Source organism: Mustela erminea, chromosome 13 (genome assembly GCF_009829155.1).
Source record: "Mustela erminea isolate mMusErm1 chromosome 13, mMusErm1.Pri, whole genome shotgun sequence".
Taxonomy (NCBI): Eukaryota; Metazoa; Chordata; class Mammalia; order Carnivora; family Mustelidae; genus Mustela; species Mustela erminea.
This window is the reverse complement of record NC_045626.1, coordinates 59,979,477-59,998,900: the sequence shown is the minus strand read 5'-3', so window position 1 is coordinate 59,998,900 and position 19,424 is coordinate 59,979,477. Positions and strand designations below refer to the sequence as shown.

At 48.7% G+C, this 19,424-nt stretch overlaps 1 protein-coding gene and 1 pseudogene across 1 annotated transcript in view; both read right to left on the bottom strand.

The window, feature by feature from the left end:
• The window catches only part of GNAL (G protein subunit alpha L), a 142,993-nt gene extending 125,940 nt beyond the window's left edge, over positions 1-17,053 (bottom strand). Inside the window, exon 1 of the mRNA XM_032309618.1 lies at positions 16,245-17,053. Coding sequence (XP_032165509.1) covers positions 16,245-16,617 — 373 coding nt within the window. The 5' untranslated portion in view covers positions 16,618-17,053. The remainder of the gene's footprint in view (positions 1-16,244) is intronic.
• An 899-nt stretch (positions 17,054-17,952) lies between these two features.
• LOC116572132 lies at positions 17,953-18,727 on the bottom strand (annotated as a pseudogene).
• Between the last annotated feature and the right edge of the window lie 697 nt (positions 18,728-19,424).

Here is a 19,424-nt window from a genome sequence, read left to right as displayed (position 1 = left end):
CAAAGAGTGACATTTTAGGTTCTAGATCAGGACTCAGCAAACTTTGGTTTGCCACCTGCTTTGTATATAATCCATGAGCTAAGAAGGGTTTAAATGGCTAGGGGGAAAAAATCAAAAGAAAAATAATACATCACGACACTTAAAACTCTAGGACATTCAAATTTAAGTGTTTATAAATAAAATTTTATTGGAACACAACAACATTCATGTGTTTCTGTGTGGTCTGTGGCTCCTTTCTTGGTACAATTTAGCCCTGAGCAGCTGCCACAGAGATCCTATGGCCTGCATAGCAGAACATATTTAACATCTACCCCTTAGAGAGAAAGTTTGCTGAACCCTGTTCTACATTTTGGCCCACATTTGGTATTGCTGGATTTTGAGCCATTCTAGTGGGTATGAATTGCTCTCTGTGATTTTAATTTGCATTTCCTTGATGGCCAGTGATGTTTACTGCCTCTTTTTTTTTTTTTTTTAAAGATTTTATTTATTTACTTATTTACTTGACAGACAGAGATCACAAGTAGGAAGAGAGGCAGAGAGAGAGGAGGAAGCAGGCTCCCTGCTGAGCAGAGAGCCCGATGTGAGGCTCCATCCCAGGACCCTGGGATCATGACCTGAGCCGAAAGCAGAGGCTTTAACCCACTGAGCCACCCAGGCGCCCCTGTTTACTGCCTCTTCATGCATCTTCTTTCATGCAATGTCTGCTTCAAGCCTTTTGTCCATTTTAATAGGGCATCTTTTTATTATGTCAGTCTGTAGGATTCCTTTTTATGTTCTGGAAATAAGCACTTTGCACCTGTGCCCTGAGGACATTTCCTTCCAGTGCTCAGCCTCAGCCCAGCACAGGGGTCTCTTTGAGGCTGGCCAAAGTCCATCCGTAGCCCAGGAATTCCCACAACGTCTGCTGAGGTCCTCCTGCAGCAGCTTGCTTCTGGTCTGCCTTGCAGGCTGCTCTACAAATCCCACCACCTTAGCAATTCCAGACCACACTCAGCATCCTTGCCCCACCGTACCACGGAGCTCCCCCTTCCTGCACCTGGTGGAAGAAGCTCTGCCAGGTAGCACAATCCCATTTTACAGACAAGAAATTAAGTAACTAGAAATTCTTTGCTTAAAGGGAATCAGAACGCTTCTGGGCTGAACTGGAATGTTCTTGTTTAAGCCTTGGTTGTCTTCCCAGGGCCAGAAGGCATGCTGCCTTTAAGTCCTTCAGTAGGTGAATGGATGACAATACCTCCAAACAACGGCACATTCTTAAAAAGCAAGGAGCTATCAAGCCATGAAAAAGCATGGAGGAACCTTAAATGAGTGTTGCAAAGTGAAAGAAGCCGATCTGCAAAGATTACATCATGTGGGATTCTGACATTCGGGGAAAGGCAAACCTATGGTTACGAATTTGCTAGGGCTGCTCTGAGAAACTACCACTGGTGGAAGTTACTCTTGCAGAAAATTGTCAGTCTCAGCCCTGAACTCACAAATTCACAAGAAAACTCGACCAACTGCTAAGCCATTGACTTGCTGTTCATGATTTCTCACAGGTTCGGTTCTCTATAGGCTCTAAGAATAGCCTAACATGCAAACTAGTACCATCTGCGGGGAGGCCCCTACAGGCTCCCATAGGCCTTGAATGCTGGCCTCCATATACATCCAAATACCTGGGGCCCTTTCTTCTTAATAGTGGCCCTCACATTAGGTTCATACAAACCGCAGGGCCTTTGCACTCGTCTCTCCCTATCCTGAGTAGCTATTCTCCATATAGTTTCCCTGATCCCATCTTTTATCCCCTTCAGGCCTTAGTGCAAATATGCATCTTCTCAATGAAACTTCCTGGCCAACTTATTTAAAATTGCAACCCCGTGCTCATTTAGCAGCCGCTGTGCTCATTAGTTGTCCATTAGCCGCAGCAATGATGGAGCATGGCAGAGGTGCCTCCTGGGCAGGTCCCTGGAAAGAAAAGTCGTTGTGGAGTGGGTTGGAGGGGCTCAAATCCTAGGATCCCTTCTTTTTGCGGTTCTGTTTGGCTGCAGGCAACTGGAGGTGCCCTTAGAAAAATCCCATGATTCCGGGCTGTTTCTTTAGATCAAACTTGGACTTTGTCCCCTGTAAGGTGCAGATGTTCCTGGGAAGGGGAACCCATCAGATCCTGCCCTTACACCACAGTGTGAATTGAGGGATGATGGGAATCGGGGTTGGGGGGCAGGAAAGGGCAGTCACCATGCTCTGCTCTGTGTCCTGTACATCACCTTAATTTTCATTATGATCCTTCTGGAAAGTACTCTCGTCTTCATGTTATACTGAAGCTAAGGGAGCTCAGAGGTGCTAAGTAACCTTCCAGGGTAGGAAGGGCCAGAATTCCAGATAGGTCCTGGCCCTGGATCCTGTTCCAGGGCCTACACAGCACGGGGGCTCTCTGCTAACTGACTTAGCCGCTTTCTCTATGGATGCGTGCGGAGGACAGAAAATAGGAAAGGACGATGGCTTTGCCATACGTAAAGATCAAATTCTGACCCGCAGCCTGCAGCACCCAGCCCAGGAAATGAAGCCATTATCTCAAGCAACCTGTCCAGGAAGGCAAACAATAATCCTGTAACAACTGGCCCCAAAGGGCCAGGACTCCAATAGTAACTGACCGCTTCCTTCATTTTTGCCCTCCACCCCAAAGCAGGACCAATTGGGAGAAAAGCAGACAAGTTCTCTTAACCAATCAGGATGCCCTATTTCTAGCTGGCCCGCCTACGTCGTGCCCTCACCAGCAGCCTCCTGCGGGGTTATACCCGAGGTCTTTGCTCTTTTAGCACTGAAAATCCTCCTGGCTCCACTGGCTGCCTTTGAACCCCCAGATCAAGTGATGGTGCCTGACTCTCCCGCTGTCACCAGCTCTGAACGAACAGCCTCTGCTTGCTCTCATTTGGGCGGTCTTCACTGACTTCCAGAGTGTGCTCTCAGAAGCCACTGAGGGCTGGGTACACGTGGAGGGCTGGGTGCACGCAGCTTGTGGCTGCGTTGGGCCGATAAAATCGTTCTTGGTTAGCGCAAGGGAGCACCACAGGTCAGCGTCTCCCCGTGTTTTGCGAGAAGCGCTGTTCCGTCTCAAAGTTCCACAGTGCCCGTGGCTGGAAACTTCAGGGAGGCTGGGATGGGGGTGTCCTTCGCTCTCCTCTCTGTGGCCCCTTCCTGGGAAAGGGGTGCAGGGGAGATGCAGGGAACAGACTGTTTAGTGGAGTACCCGGGGACTGGTGGCTAGACTGGCGTGAAAGTCTGTTCACCCCGCAGCCCTTCTCCTTTGGAGCCTGACTAGGTGCGGCTGTGTCCTCTCCTCCCTTAAGAGGGAGCACGGAGGGGACGCCTGGGTGGCTCAGTTGGTTGGACGACTGCCTTCGGCTCAGGTCATGATCCCGGAATCCCGGGATCTAGTCCCACATCAGGCTCCCAGCTCCATGGGGAGTCTGCTTTGCTCTCTGACCTTCTCCTCGCTCATGCTCTCTCTCACTGTCTCTCTCTCAAATAAATAAATAAAATCTTTAAAAAAAATTATAAAAAAAAAAAAAAAAAAAGAGGGAGCACGGAGGAGCAAAGCCCATGCTGGCTGCAGAGGGTCCAGGGCCGGAGACCAGACATTTCCAATCCGACTGGAAACTCTACAGAAAAAAATGACATCTATCTTTGTGGCATCATTTAGCCCCCATGGAATGATAAGTTTCTCATAATAAAATGTCGTTTTTGGTAATGGACTTAGTCTTTACCTCATTCAATAACTTGATAGGAATAACCGAAATGCCCCATTTAAGAACAAGGTGCTGTAAGGAGAAACTGAAAGAAAAGACTGCTATGAAGAAAGAGGAGGAGAGACAGAAATGCAGGCGTGGAGCCTGAAGACCCCACCTCAGGACACCTGCCTGGTTCTGGGGACCAGGGTGGGTGCGAGTAAGCGGGCCAGGCAGCTGGTGTTGGCTCCCAGCACATGGGCTGGCAGGAGCAGGGGCACATTCACGTGGGGGAACCCGTCATCACCACGGGGGTCACTAGCCATCGCCATCCCAGCCTCTTTGAAGTTCCCAGCCCATTCCTCACTGCTCTCACTCTCTGCCTTAAGACCCTGGGCCCCCTGTAGGTCCTGGGTCCGTACTGAGGGTCAGGGCACAGAGGGCCAGGACAAGAGATCCAGTGGAACTAGAGACTCTTCCCCTGCGGTGTCTGATGGGTTTTCCTTGGCACACTGAATTTCTCTGTACAGTGAAAACCTATACAGGATTAAAAAAAAAAAAAAAAGAGAAACTCCTAATACACTGTGTGCTCCAGGCTGTGACCCACCGTGTGACCCACGGCCATCCATGGTGTTCAGGCTATTTTGAAGAATGGCTATGCTGTTTTTTCCTTTTTTGGCTTGAGTAACAGGAGTTTTTTGGGGGGGGTAGGGGGATTATTTATTTTTTTATTTATTTGACACAGAGAGAGACACAGCAAGAGAGGGAACGCAAGCAGGGGAGCGGGAGAGGGAGAAGAAAGCTTCCAGATGAGCCGGGAGCCCGATTCGGGGCTCGATCCCAGGACTCTGGGATCATGACCTGAGCAGAAGGCAGACGCTTAGCGACTGAGCCACTCGGGCACCCCGAGCAACAGGAATTTTGAAACCCATCATCTGTTTTCCTAAGTGAACATTTGGCCGCACTTGATTTGAATCAGGGACCATTTGCACTTAGGAGTTTTAGGTCAAGGGAGAGGCTGAGGCTGGAACTAAAGGCCTCCTTGGGCCCCGGCAGTGTCCCGGGAAGCTCGCCTCTCTGGGTCCACTTTGGTGGCTTGCTGACACCAGACCACCACTCCCCTCCATCCATAGGTGACCGCAGAGCTCCGGCGTCTGTACCTGCGGCGCGAGACCATGGACCCTGACCCCCTGCACTCTGTTACGAGCTGATTATTGTACCCAAGCCCAAATCGGAGAGTTTCCTTCAGAGATAATGCCATTAGCTCCGAAGAGGGAAGTGAATCTGAATATTAAATAAACATTCTCCATTAGCCACAGCAAGAGCGTGTCAGACCAACTGCCTCTCTGCCGGCTTTTTGGTTCTATGCAGCACTTAGAAATAGCTGGATGTTCAGCTGTTACATTAAAAAATCATTCTGCAATAAAATGCCAGTTAAAAGAACTTCAGAGATAAAGAATTATGTAACTGTCCTTTATCAGCCCAGGAAGGAAACGGATTCAGGAGATGGCTCTCTCTCCCGTCCCCCACAGCGTCTGATTGGCTTTCTTTAGCACTTTGAATTTCTTTGTACAACGAAAACCTATACTAACCAAAGAAAGAGGGGCATCCCTCATGTTACAGGAAGGTCACCTAAGTCAATTACTGCGTCTCTGAACTGAACTTTGAAATCTGGCGCGGGTGAAGAGTTTCAATGCAACTATGGAAAATGTGCTGTTTTTTGCTTTTCACTTGTTCTGAGAGGGACCTTAATGTTCTGTATTCCAACAAACTGCTCAAAATGGAAAAAAAAAACAAACCCCAACCCCTTAACTTTATCAACAGAAATATATTCAACAAGTGTATTTTCGCTCTTTCGTGAGAAAGATGTCTGGCAGTGGGACTTGGGGGACCTCCCCTTGCAAGCTCCTTTGTGTTGCCTTGTCCCTCTGTCCTTGGTGCTGTCACATGGGTGCTGGGTTGGGCTGTGTGGTGTGGGTGCTTCATACCCGTGTCTCCTGCAGGAGGCCAGGAGTTTTTGAGGATGATATATGCTGACCCCCGGCAGAACTTGTCTTGGAGAAGGTGCATTAACTGTGATTGAATTAGCAAACGACTAGCCCACGACACAGCACGGACTCCTTTTGAACATACTATTTGCTCCGCCGTCAACAGCTGTTTGATTTGCAATTTCCACCCCTCTGGGACAAGCTGGCTTTGTTTGGTCTTGTCCTAGGTTTCCTTCTGGGGGAGCTGTGCTCTTATGCCTTGTCTACATCGGCCATTGAGTCTGACCAGCCCCAGAGGGCTCAGCTAGAATGAGGTCCGAGCACTCCCAGGGGATCAGCAACCCCCTTCTCTTTCTGTGTTGGTCCATCCTGTGGGCCCTAACCCGCTTTCAGCGTCTCGCTCTGCTCATTCAGAATGGTGATTTTTTTGATTTCAGTAGCTGGCCGACCTCTGATTAATTGTCTTTCCCCTAAAGAAGAAATATGGTCTGGGTCTAAGTTCATCTTATGATTCAGACTCGACCTGATGCCTCTTACAGGAAAGCCACTTGTGGGGAAAGAGAATCAGAAACGCAGGGCTTGGCCTCCCAGCTGGAGCAGCACGGATGCAAAATTGTATTCTCATGATGCTTCTAGAAGCTCCCGCGAAACACAGTCGCTTCTCTGCAGTTAAGTTTAAGGTTCCACACTGGAGCTTGGCATTTATTCTTACCATTATGTTCTTTCAAACTATAAAACAACAGTTCATTAGAATTATGCCGTCAAAAATTCCTCACCCACTACTGTGCACAGAGATGCTGCTGATGCCTGGATCCTGGGTTAGCTATTCCCCCCCACCCCCCCACACGTTTTAAAACCACTTCTGTGAAAACTTTAAAAAAAAAATCTGATGCTGCTGTTAGAACAGTAGTAAATAAACAGTGTCCATTGCTTACATGTGGACAGGTTTTTTTTTTTTTTTTAAGATTTTATTTATTTATTTGACAGAGAGATAGAGAGCACAAGTAGGCAGAGCAGCAGGCAGAGGGAGAGGGAGAAGCAGGCTCACCACTGTATAGAGAGCCCTGATGTTGGACTTGATCCCAGGACTCTGGGATCATGACCTGAGCTGAAAGCAGCTGCTTAATCGACGGAGCCACCCAGGCGCCCCATCACATGACAGCTCCTGAATTTCACGATGACTATATTCCTTACAAAAAAAAAAAAAAAAAAAGATAACCTTTCATTGTTTTCTTCATGCCGCTTCAGAGTCAGTCCCCCTTGATGGCGTCTTTCATAAAAGGCAGGGGCTAGTATTGATTTCTGGAGCACTTTGGCGGTTGGAGATCAAAGGAGCCATCTCCTTCCCGTTCCATCCTGCTCTATGCTGCCACTCAAACTTTCTTCATGTTCCCAAACCGCCGGTCCTGTTTGTTCAGCATCCCAGGTCTCTGCGGCATCCTGGATGCTGGATGCTGAGAGTACTTCCGGGTTCTTTCTGCTGCTCTGGGATGCAGAGGAAAACCAGGCTGCCAGGTGTGAACCCCGGGCAGGTTTCAGGATGTTTCTGCAGGGGGTTATGCATCCAGGATCTAGAGTAGCATTATGGACTTATGCGCAAGCACCAACATTCCCCTAAGCAATTAAGTTCCCACCTTCCTTGGGCTCTCCTGCGAATAACACACCCTAAGGAAGGAGGATGCTTATCATATTATTAGGCTTCTATGTTGAACCCTAATAATGGTATCATTAACCCGAGCTGTGTCCATTCACCACATAGCGCATGCACGCACATACTGCTGTTTCTTTTGAGGGCTTCTGTCCTTTTCCTTTGGATTTCTCCTCGGGTGAGACTATGTCCTCTCCCCCTTGGGATGTCCGTAGTACCCAGAAAAGCACCTGCCGCATAGTAGGCTCGCAAAGAAATGTGTGTGGTTGGCGAGCAGCTGAAGTGATTGGATGAATAAAGCAACTTTTTCCTTTGTAGCTCAGGGTCAGGGGGAGAATTGCTTCTTGTTTTCCTATAATGCCAATCTGCTCTTCCTGAGTTTTTCCTGGGAGACTCTTTTGCTGTGTTTCACTTCCTGGGAGGGAAAACTCGCTTTTCAGGGGCAGGAAAAATACATTGAGTGAAGGTCAATCCACGGGATGGGGTTGCAGGCGTTCCCTGGGTCTCTTCTGTTAGGATTAAAGAGGAGCTGACCTGGTGGGATGTTTTCACACTTCCTTGTCCTCTGTCAGTCAGCAGCTGTACCCGTGGCCCACATTTCCCTTCTGGCAGCTTGCATCTTCTCTGCCTTCAGAAGGGCAAATGAAGGGCTGGTCGGGGGAGGGTTATGGGCAACAGCCCGTCTTTCTTCAGTGGCATCAGTATGGCCCCTTTTGATAGCAGCAGGATAAGGATGTGGTGCCTGCTTCTGACCAAGACACAGAGATCAGGCAGCCCTACAGAAGAACATACGGAGGGCCAGTTTGGAGGGACAGCGCACGGTGGGCTCTTCCCCAGAACTGGGAGGGGCTGGGTGGCAGTGTGAGTCTTAAAATCCTTCTTCGGAGGGAAAAATTTACCCCGTGGTACTGCGATGGAAATGTCTTCAAGTGGTGCTTTTTGTTTTTGTTTTTGTTTTTGTTTTTTTTTAATTGGTAAACTATAGCTTCCAATAACGGGACATGATCTTCCCTGCTTTGGTCAACTTTTTGGACTTTTTAAGAGGAAGGCCAGAGGCTTGTGGCCCTGAGCTCTTCCTCTTTGGATCCTAAATCAGGGATAAGAATCTTTCTCTTTTTCTATTAAAGGAATTTTAAAAGTATTTAATTTTAATTAATTAATTTTTAAAAAAGATTTTATTTATTTATTCGACAGAGAGATCACAAGTAGGCAGAGAGAGGGGGAAACAGGCTCTCTGCTCAGCAGGGAGCCTGCTGAACAGAGAGCCCCCATATGGGGCTCGATCCTGGGATCCTGAGATCATGACCTGAGCCAAAGGCAGAGGCTCAACCCACTGAGCCACCCAGGCACCCCTTATTTATTTATTTTTAAAGATTTTATTTATTTATTTATTTGTCAGAGAGAGAGAGAGAGAGAGCGCACAAGCAGGGGGAAGAGGCAGAAGAAGCAGCAGCAGGCCCCCAGCTGAGCACGGAGCCCAATGTGGGACTGAATCCCAGGACCCTGGATCATGACCTGAACTGAAGGCAATGGCTTAACCCACTGAGCCATCCAGGCGCCCCAAGATTTAATTTTTCAGAGCAATTGTAGATTCACAGCAAAGGTGATCAGAGAGTACAGAGATTTCCGACATACCCCCTGCCTTCCTGCAGCCTACCCTGCCACCAACATCCCTCACTCTGTATCAACAGAGCCGTACGTTTGTTAGAGTTGATGACCCGACACTGATGTGTCTCGATTCCCCAAAGTCCGTAGTTTATATTAGGGCTTACCCTTGGTGTTGTATAGCCCATGGGTTTGGACAAATAGATAAAGATGTATAGCCACCATTACAGTATCATACAGAGTAGTTTAACTGCCTTACAATTCCTCTGTGCTCTGCCTAGTCTTCCTTAGTAAGGGAATTTTAAAACACTAGGGGGCAGTTTTCACCAGATCACTAAACACGATTGGGTCACTGCTTCCTCTGATGGGTCTGATTCTCCTCTTTTCCAGTTAAAGAGTTTGTTTTGGTTTGAAACCAACTAAACAAAATATCTACATCTTAATAAATTCAGACACGAAGTAAATTATTCTGGGTGCTGTGGGGAAAGGAAGAATCAGGGTTCTTCGTGTATTCCAATCACTTTATTTACGTCGTGGGGTTTTGACAGCCTCCTGGTTCTCGTTCAAGGTCATGAGCGGATCTTAGGTCCTAGTAGATTGGTCTTACCTTTGAAAATGCTTATGCTTGGAAACCTTTCCTCGACTGAATTAGCTAGCGAATTTGCTAGATCTCTTGGTCTCAACTCAACTGAACGATCTGCTTGCTGCTGGCTCACGGACCTGAGCGCCAGATGGCAGACTCCTGGCCGGTGCCAAGCCAGCCAGGAACGCTTGAGAATGGAAGACCTGATAATCCGTCTCCTGTCTTCTTCCTCTTCACCTGCAGGAGGCAACCACCGGTATCTGCGGTTCCATTTGGATCCTTCTGAGCTGTTCCATTAAGGCCCACTTCGAAAGGTGTGGTCACTGCTCTTTTGCCCCCCACCTCACCCCCAGAAGGGGTTCTGTGACAGCTTCCCCGCTCACAAGCCCCGTGGTCTTCAACCTCCTCTACCACCTTTGCATAAACAGCCAAACACAATGGATTTCTTTTCAGTCTTAATCCTTGAACTCCCAGCTGAAATTCCTGGCTCCTCCCTTCCTCCTGAAACTCCTTCTTCCTCGGTTTCTCCCGGGGGTCTGTGTTATTCTTTGTATCTTTCCTTCTCCAACACTCTTCTGAAAGATGGGGGCTCTGTGTTCTCCTGTCCTGGGCCCTCTTCTCTTCTTACTGTACACATTCTCTCGGGAGAGGGGTCCCCAGGGGGTTTCTCCTGTGAGTCTATCTTCGGCTCAGTGGGCCGCGTGGGTTCCAGACCTTCAGTCAACGCCCACCTGCTTCCCCGAGGATGCCCACTGCTTCTCCCGGTGGCTCACCTTCAAAACATTGTTTTCCTTCCACTCCACCTGCCTCTTCCTCTTAAATCCTTTATGGTGGCGCATGTCATTGCCATTTTGCCTAAGAGAGAAGACTAAGAGTTCATGGAGAGACTCCTCTCCATGCCTACATTCCACCATCTCCTCGGTCCCCAGATTCAGTGGATCCCATTTTGCCTCCGTCCCAATCCTTTCTGGCCCTTCTTTTTTTTTTTTTTTTTTTTAAATTTTTTAAAAAATTTTTTTTTTATTTGACAGAGAGAAAGATCACAAGTAGGCAGAGAGGCAGGCAGAGAAAGAGGGGGAAGCAGGCTCCCTGCCGAGCAGAGAGCCCGATGTGAGGCTCGATCCCAGGACCCTGGGATTGTGACCTGAGCGGAAGGCAGCGGCTTAACCCACTGAGCCACCCAGGCGCCCCTTTTCTGGCCCTTCTTTTTTTTTAATTTAATTTAATTTTTTTAAAGATTTTATTTATTTATTTGACAGGGTTCACAAGTAGGCAAGAGAGGCAGGCAGGGAGAGAGAGGAGGAAGCAGGCTCTCGGCGAAGCAGAGAGCCCGATGCGGGGCTCGATCCCAGGACCCTGAGATCATGACCTGAGCCGAAGGCAGAGGCTTTAACCCACTGAGCCACCCAGGCGCCCCTTCTAGCCCTTCTTTATCATTACTTCATCGGCCTGTGTTCACCTTCTCGCATCTTGTGACTGGACCACTGCAACTGTCTCCAGCTGGCTATTTGCCGGTTTGGTGCAGTGAAGCCAGACCGCCGGGGTTTGAATCCTGGCTCCGTCCCAGAGAGGCTGGGTGAGCCTGGGATGGGGTTAGCCGTTTTAGGTTGTGTGATCTCATGTGACCTGTGCGTTTACAATTGCGAGTGTGCGTATCACAGAGAGAAGTGGCTCAGCTGAATACAGAATTCAGAGACTGTGACAATCAATGGAGTGTTTACCCTGTGCCAAGCTCTACGCCAAGTAAGTTTACCTATAACTTTGTCAATTAGTTCCACTGAATCCTTTCAGTTACCATGCGGCATCGGGATTGTTACCCATGTGGAAACTGGAGCCCAAATTTCGGGCCACAAAGCTGGTAAACGGGCATGCTGGAATTTCAGACCAAGTCTGACTCTGGTGCCTTGTTCCTAACCACCCGGCATCTCCTCGTGGATCATAGGTGTATCCCCAAGTTTTGAGAGTATTCATATAGTCCACTGATGCCTTAACCACAGTAGATGGCATTCAGTTTGAGTCATTTCAGGGCCAGTCCTAATCATCTGTCTGAACAGAGATGGGCTAGCAAGTTGTTATGGACTGAACAGTGTCCCCTCAAAAGTCTTACGTTGAAGCCATGATCCCCAGTGAGACTATTTGGAGACAGGGTCTTTAGGAGGTAATTAAGGTTAAATGAGGCCATAAGGGTGGAGCTCTAAGCCAAAAGGGTTGGTGTCCTGATAACAGGAGGAAGGGAGACCGTGCCCTCTCCTGCTGTAAGAGGCCCCAGGAGAAGCTGGCCATCTGCAAGCCAGAAAGAGAGCCTTCAGCCGACACTGAACCCTACTGGGCCTCGATCCTGGCCTTGCCAGCCTCTGTAAAGTGCGAGGAAATCAATTTCTGTGGCTTGAGCCACCCGTCTGTGGTATTATTACAGTCACGGCTGACTAAAACCCTCGTCAAAGAGAGCAGCTTTGACTGAGGGCTTTGACCTTCCAGTGTGGACAGGTCGTGAATTCCGGGGATGGAATCTGGCTTCCCAAGAACAATGGCCGCCTCGGGCCTATACAATTGTAGTTCATAGATGATACAATGAAATGACACACAAGTTGTGAGGAAAATGCCACGCTGGCTTGGCCTCCCCCTCCAGGGCTGTGAGGAAGTGTGAAGCTTTCCTGTCTTCAGGAGAGTGAAGGAATAGCCAGAGTATCTGGGATTTCCACTGGCTTAAAAGCCACGGTGCTACAGGAGGCTGGGACAAAGCGGGGCAGCGACTCGATGAAGCTGGGCCCCAGGTGTCCTCACAGCTTGAGTGTAGCTCACAACTCAGAAACTGCTGTCTCGGCCACCATACGCTTTACCACAGGTTAAGTAAAACAAAACAAAACAAAACAAACAAAAAGAAACCCCCCAAAACCCCGACATTTATTTTGAAAAAACAAGTGATCAAAACCCCACAGAGAAGAACATTCCATGTTCCTTGAGCTTGTCATGGCAACAAGCACCTCCTCTTGAAGCAACTCCAGACACAGACAGGTCATTCTGGTTTATACTAAGAGCCAAATGCAGAGGAAAAGCAGCAAATATCCCAGAGAGATTGCTTCCCTCTTGAAAGATGTTTTCCTGGCAGGGAAACGGCAACCACACAAAAATATAACAGGAAATAATGGAATAAAGTAAATAAATAAAAAAACACACACAAATCCTACCCACAATGGAGAATTTTTAAATTGACTAATAGTCTGGAAAAGAATAGCATCAAATGAACGATTAGGGGGTCTGTGAGCGCTCTTCCCCCACAGGAATGTGGTGAACAGGGAAGTCACATCACAGTTAACAAAAGATGTGGAAGAAAAATCAGGGACAACCACTATGTTATAACTCCGGGAGCTCAGTGGTAGACAGATTTGCTCAAAGAATGGCAAATGCAGCTTTGCTTGCTACAGGTGTTTGGACAGATGAGATCTTCTGGTCCCACACCCAGTTTTGTCAGCTGGGCTTTTACTGGGTGTAGACGCAGGGCGGCTGTAGTTGGCGCCCGGGAGGTCTGTGCTGCTTGGGATAGACATCAGAGGTAAGAACTGGTGGCCTGTGGACTGCATCAGACACAGAGAGCGTGTTTTATTAACTTGAGCCGACGCTTAAAAATAAGCGGGTGTCAGATGAAGACAGCCATTTCCACCTTGTTCTGGAAATTCAGAAGACCTGGCAACACTGGGGTTGCGTTCTCACTGGTCGAAGACATGTTGAAACTAGGACACGACTGTCCCTTTCAGACAAGGGCACATGCTCTCTCTCTGAAACCTCCTCCTGAATTGTGCCCCCCCCTTGCCACCCCCATTCATAAGTTGAAGCCTTAACCCCCAAAGTGACCGCATTTGGAGACATGGCCTTTTAAGGGGTCTATTAAAGTTAAAGGAGGTCATAAGGCTTGGTTCCTAATCTGATTTTCCCCCTTCCCTCATGCGCATGCACAGGCGTACAGAGGAAAGGCCGTGGGAGGACCGGCAAGAAGGCGGCCATCGGCAAGCCGGGAAAAGAGGCCTTCCCTGTGACCCGCCTTACACACCGGTCATCTGACCCCTTCTCTGAGACCATTCCCTCCCCATTCCTGCTACACTGCTCTAGCTCTGACTCCAGGAGCCCTTCAGGACCTGTGGCCTTTTAACTGGAACGTCCATCTTATCTGCGCCTCACCTCTGTTCCCCCTTTAAATCCAGCCACTCCATGCCTGAAAGAAGGCCCCATCCAAGAGTTAGAACAGAACCACAACGGTCTTGCAGTTGGCCCTCAAGGTCACAGTGGTTCCCAGACTCTTGCAGTCCTAGCACCATGTGGGGTACTAAGTCCTGTGCAGGAAACAAAGCTCAGGCCATCGGGATAGACCGGGGGGGGGGGGGCGGTGTCAGCACGCAGCAAAGGACCCAGAGATCATGTGGGCTATAATAAAATGCCATGCAAGAAGTGCAAATGGAATTCAGTAGGGACACAAGGGAGTTACACATTTATTCCCATAGGAGGACTGGGCGTGTCTCCGGGAGGACATCATCACGGAAGATGGGACAACCTCGGACCGGTGGGCATGGAGTATGGAAGGGGCCTAAAGTGCATGCGTCCTTCCTGAGCCTGTGAGCTCTCCAATGCTAGAAGAGCTCTCCAATTCTAGAAGAAGGAAGGGAAAGTGATCAGTAAGCCAGATAAATGCCTCCTCAAAACATAATGGCGGCAGAAGCAAACATCTGAGGGCATGAATGGTCAGTAAATGGTACTTTGGTTCAAAGATTTCCAGCTAAATCCACTCTTTATCCTAACAAAACCAAGAACCTTTCTCAGTTTAATTCAGATCTATACAAAATCCGATAAACGATGTCATCCTGACACACAGTGTGTGTTTTCAAGTTGACATCACTGGATGAAAGATATAATATACTTTATCCCCAAAGAGTGAGTCATTTGAGTCAATGTCATTTCCAATACGATGTTGATACACAAGCTCTATCAGGCTCTAAGATAATGTCTTTAACAAGGGTAGTCATTCAACATATGCACCAGAAGCGGGCTCCTTAGAGAACACCATTCCCTTCTTCAGAGATTATCTCCCAGTTCCCTTTCAAAGAATCATGAGCTTATTAATTTTTACATATATCAAGCATGTTCTGCTTCACATATCCTTTCATTTAAAAAAAATTTCTGTTCAACTGCACCATCACACTGTAACAGTATTGCATGGCCGTAACTCTAGATCTTCTTTATTTTATTCTTCATTTATTTCTTGAGACCGCAATCCTCTCCTTTTTGAGCTCTATTAATCTGAAGCACTTAACATTTTTGACTTGAGTAATTTCAAATTAGTTTCTTTACAGAAAACTAAGTGGGTAGGAGTGTACTTTGAGCACTTGCATTCCTGAAGATCCCAGACAGAAGTAATGGTTTAATGGTATGAAATTCTAAGATTACAATTCTCTATTTTCAGACCCCTGGAAACATGGCTCTGTCATAGGGTAGACGTGAGTACTGTAGATGAAAACTATTTCTGATCTGGTCCTCTTCCCTTTTCAGGTAAACTGCTTGCTTATTTTATTTTTTTCTTCTTTGTTTCTCCCCTCCCCAGTTTCCCCTTATCTTAGAATTCAGCAGTTGGGTTTGTGTTGTTCTAGTTATTCATTCTTGCCGTAAGTGAACTCCTCTAAGTGATGACTTATTTGGTTCTCGAAATTTTAAAACAAAAGCCACCTTTACTTACAACCAGGTATCTTACTCAGGTCAGGGGGATGGGTTCCTTTCCTATGCATGGCAGAGCAGAGAGGCAAACAGTTCTTTTTTCTTAATATCTTACAAAATTTGGGTCAAAGCCCACGTATTAAATTTGTTGTTGTTGTTTGTCTTAAACTTTAAAAGGCAACAAGCAACATCAGGAATTCATGATTTTATTTATTTACATTTTATTTATTTATTTATTTATTAAGATTCTACAGTAGAGTGTATACAAAATGCTTTCTGGGCGTTAACTTGGAGAAGCCTTGCTGCCATGCTCGTTACAGCGAAAGCTCGGAGAAAAATCCTAGCAAACCATGTTGTAGTTTGTTCCCTTTAAAACGCTGGTGATTTGGCACCCACTGCTTCGCAGGCCCTTAGCACCACGCGCAGCTCTTAGGGGAGCCTGCCACGCTGAAAGGGAAGCGTATGTTCTGGGAGCCCCGGGGTTGAAATTACTCAATGAAAAAGAAGTGCCATGTCTCCAGCGGTTGAAGTCACTTCTCCAAAGGGACCAAGCCACACCCACCGACCGCTCTGCCCGCATTCTGCGACTGGAATGAAAGCTTTGCGGTCGCGCTAAGAGGTCTTCCAGCCTCCTGCCATTTGCGTTCCTAAAACCTAAGTGCCGAACGACTACACCGTTTCAGGAAATGAGATGCTCGCGTTAGCCATCCCTGTGGATTACAGACTGGGGGAGGAAATCAATCGAGGGGGGCGGACATTCCCAGAGAAGCTCATTAATTAGTAACAAATGGACAACTGGCCAAAATCACAAGGCGCGGAAAGCAGCAATATCACACGGAAAGGGGTTCTGGGCCACATCACGAAAGTAAATATTGTCCGTGTAAAAATCAACGCGGCGACGATTTTCGCCTGCCCCACCTCCCCGAGCACACTTCTGCGACCGGGGCCCACCCGGCGCGGAACCAGAGGGGCCCCCGCGCCCGGGGCGGGGCGGGGCGCGCGCCGACGGCACCTACCCAGCAGCAGCAGCCGGTGCGTCTGCTGCAGGTCGCGCTTCTGCTCGCGGAGCATGCGGTCGATGCTCCTGCTGACCTTCTTCGCCTCGCGCTCGGCCTCGCGCTCCTCGGCTCGCAGCTGCTCCGGACGCCGCCGCCGCTCCTTCTTTGGGGCGGCTTTGGGCCGCGCACACGCCGGGCTCCCGCCCGCGCCCCGAGGGAGCGGGGTCGGGACCGCGTCTCCCCCGACCGCCGCCGGGGCCCGGGCGGGGGTCGGGGCCGGGGCCGGGGCCGGGCCGGGCCGCACGTCTTCCGCAGGCGCTTCCGAGGCGGCGCGGGAGACGTCCTCCGGATCCCCGAAGAGCAGCGGTCGTAGACTGTAGCACAGACCCATGTGGACGCCGGGTTGCTGGGGGTGGGGGGCTCAGGCCGGGGCCCCGGCGGAGGGGCGGGAGGGGGCTGCACCCGGACCTGGCGCGGCGCTGCCGCCCGCAGGCTGCGGGCTGGGGGTGCGGCGGGCCCGGGCTGGGAGCCGCGGCCCCTCACAGTCCCAGAGGGCCATTTTGCATTTTCCGCTGGGTGCAGGGGGTGGTGGCCGCCTGGGCTGGAGATCACCTGATAACGCGGCGAGCGGGCCGCGCCGACGGGCCTCCGCGAGCCCGGCCCCCGTTACCGTAAATACCGCCTCCCCGGCTGTCCCCTGTTACCGTAAAAACCGCTGCCGGGACCGGCCCCCCTTTACCGTAAATACCGCCGCTAGGGCCGGCCCTCGTTACCGTAAATACTGCAGCCTGGGTGGTTCCGTTGCAAATACCACCGCCGGTTCCACTCTGGTTACGGTAAATATAGCCGCCTGGCCCGACCCCCAAGACAGTAGGCACCGCCTCGCGTTTGAGTCTTCGATACCGTAAATACGGTTGCCCGAGCCGGCCAGTGCCGCAGTGGCGGTGGTGGTGCCGTCACCACCCAGAGCTGCCATTGCAGCGCTCGAAAAACACACTGGCTTTGATCTGGGACAGTGGTGAATAAGAGCGGGAAGCCAGACAAAAGGCTGGAGGTGCTAGCTTTCAGATCTCGAATTGCCGGGTGTATTACCTGCAGAGATCACCTTGCCTCTTTTTCATTTACACACACCCACACATCGGCACACTTTTCATTCTTACCTTAATTCTTTTATGCCTTTGATCTCGACAAAATCTCCAAATCCGGAGGTCCATGACATCATTTAAAAAATTACACTTACTAGAATGTTGAAAAGGAGAACATGTCATTGTCATCTACTATATTATATTTGCTAAAACGAATACATGGAATTGCACTCTGTATCCTTTTTTTTAATCCACAGTATAGGGCGGAGAGGAGCAGAGGCTATTCAGGCCAAGTGTCCTTTCTCCAGGCCTCCTTTGGATACAACCCCACCAGAGATCTCGACTGTCTCTACTATTTCCCACATAGTATCCATCGTCTTAGAGAGGAACTGCTGAAAATTTCCATAGTTTTTAAGAACTTTGCTCTAACACGTGTTCCTTAATTTCTACCAAATGAAATGAAATATGACAAATATATCTAATGTAAATCCCATTAAAAGCAGCAGATTGGTCTGTTTCATGCAAGGCCTGCTAACAAGGGTACACTGTACTCACTGGCACTTGGTTGTAAATACTACATTTGATTAAATATTTAACTTTTTTTGAAAGAGAACTTTTTATTACTTTTACATACAGAAAATTCAACAGTGTCTGCTCATTTTGGTGGCCTGTTTGGTGGTCTGTTCTTTAGCCTTTGCCTTTTCCAGCTGGGCAATGCGAGCTGCTGACTTTGGACCCAGGATGGTGGCTCTCCAGTGATGGTAGATCTCATTATATCTGTCATTGTAATTGGTCCTGATGGCTTCCACCAGCTTAGCTGGAGCTCCTTTGTCTTCCTGTGTGAAGGCCACAGTGGAGCAGGTCTTCCTGTGGAATGGACACCCCAGCCTGGCCTTCCCCTTGACAATGCAGTAGGGAGCCCCCATCTTACCACACAGGGTAGGCAGGAAGACAGCCAGCTCAATGGGGTCTGCATCATGGACAATCACTACCAGCTGAGCCTTCCTGTTTTCTGCCCAGGTGGTGACATATTAACCCCCGCTTGAAGGACAGGTGACCTCTGAGTGGGGATATTCCCTTGGACGGCAGCTTTCTTCTCAGCCCGGATCAACAATCTCTGCTTCTTCTCTTGCTTTGTCTCTGGTCTGTGTTTGTGGGTGAATGTAAGCAGTCGCTTCTTGATGGTCCAAGGCCATGGTGAAATGGTTAAAATCACAGGAGGCACTTTTGGACATTTTTAGAGAGTAGACCTTTGCCGCTAAAGCTGGATGTAGCAGGGGCATTTGTCCTGTCTGATGCCAAAATTCTTGGGCCTTTTCTCAAATAGGGGATTGAACGCCTTCTTGGTCCCCCGTTTCTTCACAACAGCAAGAGCCGGGGCCCCATTCTTCCCCTCGCCTTCTTTCCTTTTGGCATCTTGGATGGCTGGAGGAGAGGCTACATTTTGATTACATTTTTAAAGAAGGAAATTGGAGATCTAGATTCACATTTATTTTAGGGCCCTATTAATAACAAATGTATATACCATGTAATGTTTTGGACCTAACATTACCCCCATATTCACCAAAATTAGCTGCACTTTTAGGTTTTTGAAGAGTAGTAGGACTACTATAGAAAATCTAACTGAGAAAACAGAGAAAGCTATCAAGTATCAGTGTGATTTTTGCTATTCACCTGCCCATATTCCATTTATCCCTTCACTTACTTAGTATTTATCAAGCACCAACAATATGCTGGGCATTCTGGTTGGTATCAGGTGAAACAAAAGACATGGGTCCTGGGACGCCTGGGTGGCTCAGTTGGTTAAGCAGCTGCCTTCGGCTCAGGTCATAATCCCAGCGTCCTGGGATCGAGTCCCACATCGGGCTCTTTGCTCCGCAGGGAGCCTGCTTCTCCCTCTGCCTCTGCCTTCCACTCTGTCTGCCTGTGCTCGCTCTCGCTCGCTCTCTCTCTCTCTGACAAATAAATAAATAAAATCTTTAAAAAAAAAAAAAAAGACATGGGTCCTTATGGTGTGTATACACTAATGAGGTAAAAATATGTTTAATCATATATGTATAAGTTAATAGATTTATGATATATTTCAAATTATGCAAATGCTGTGAAGGGAAAG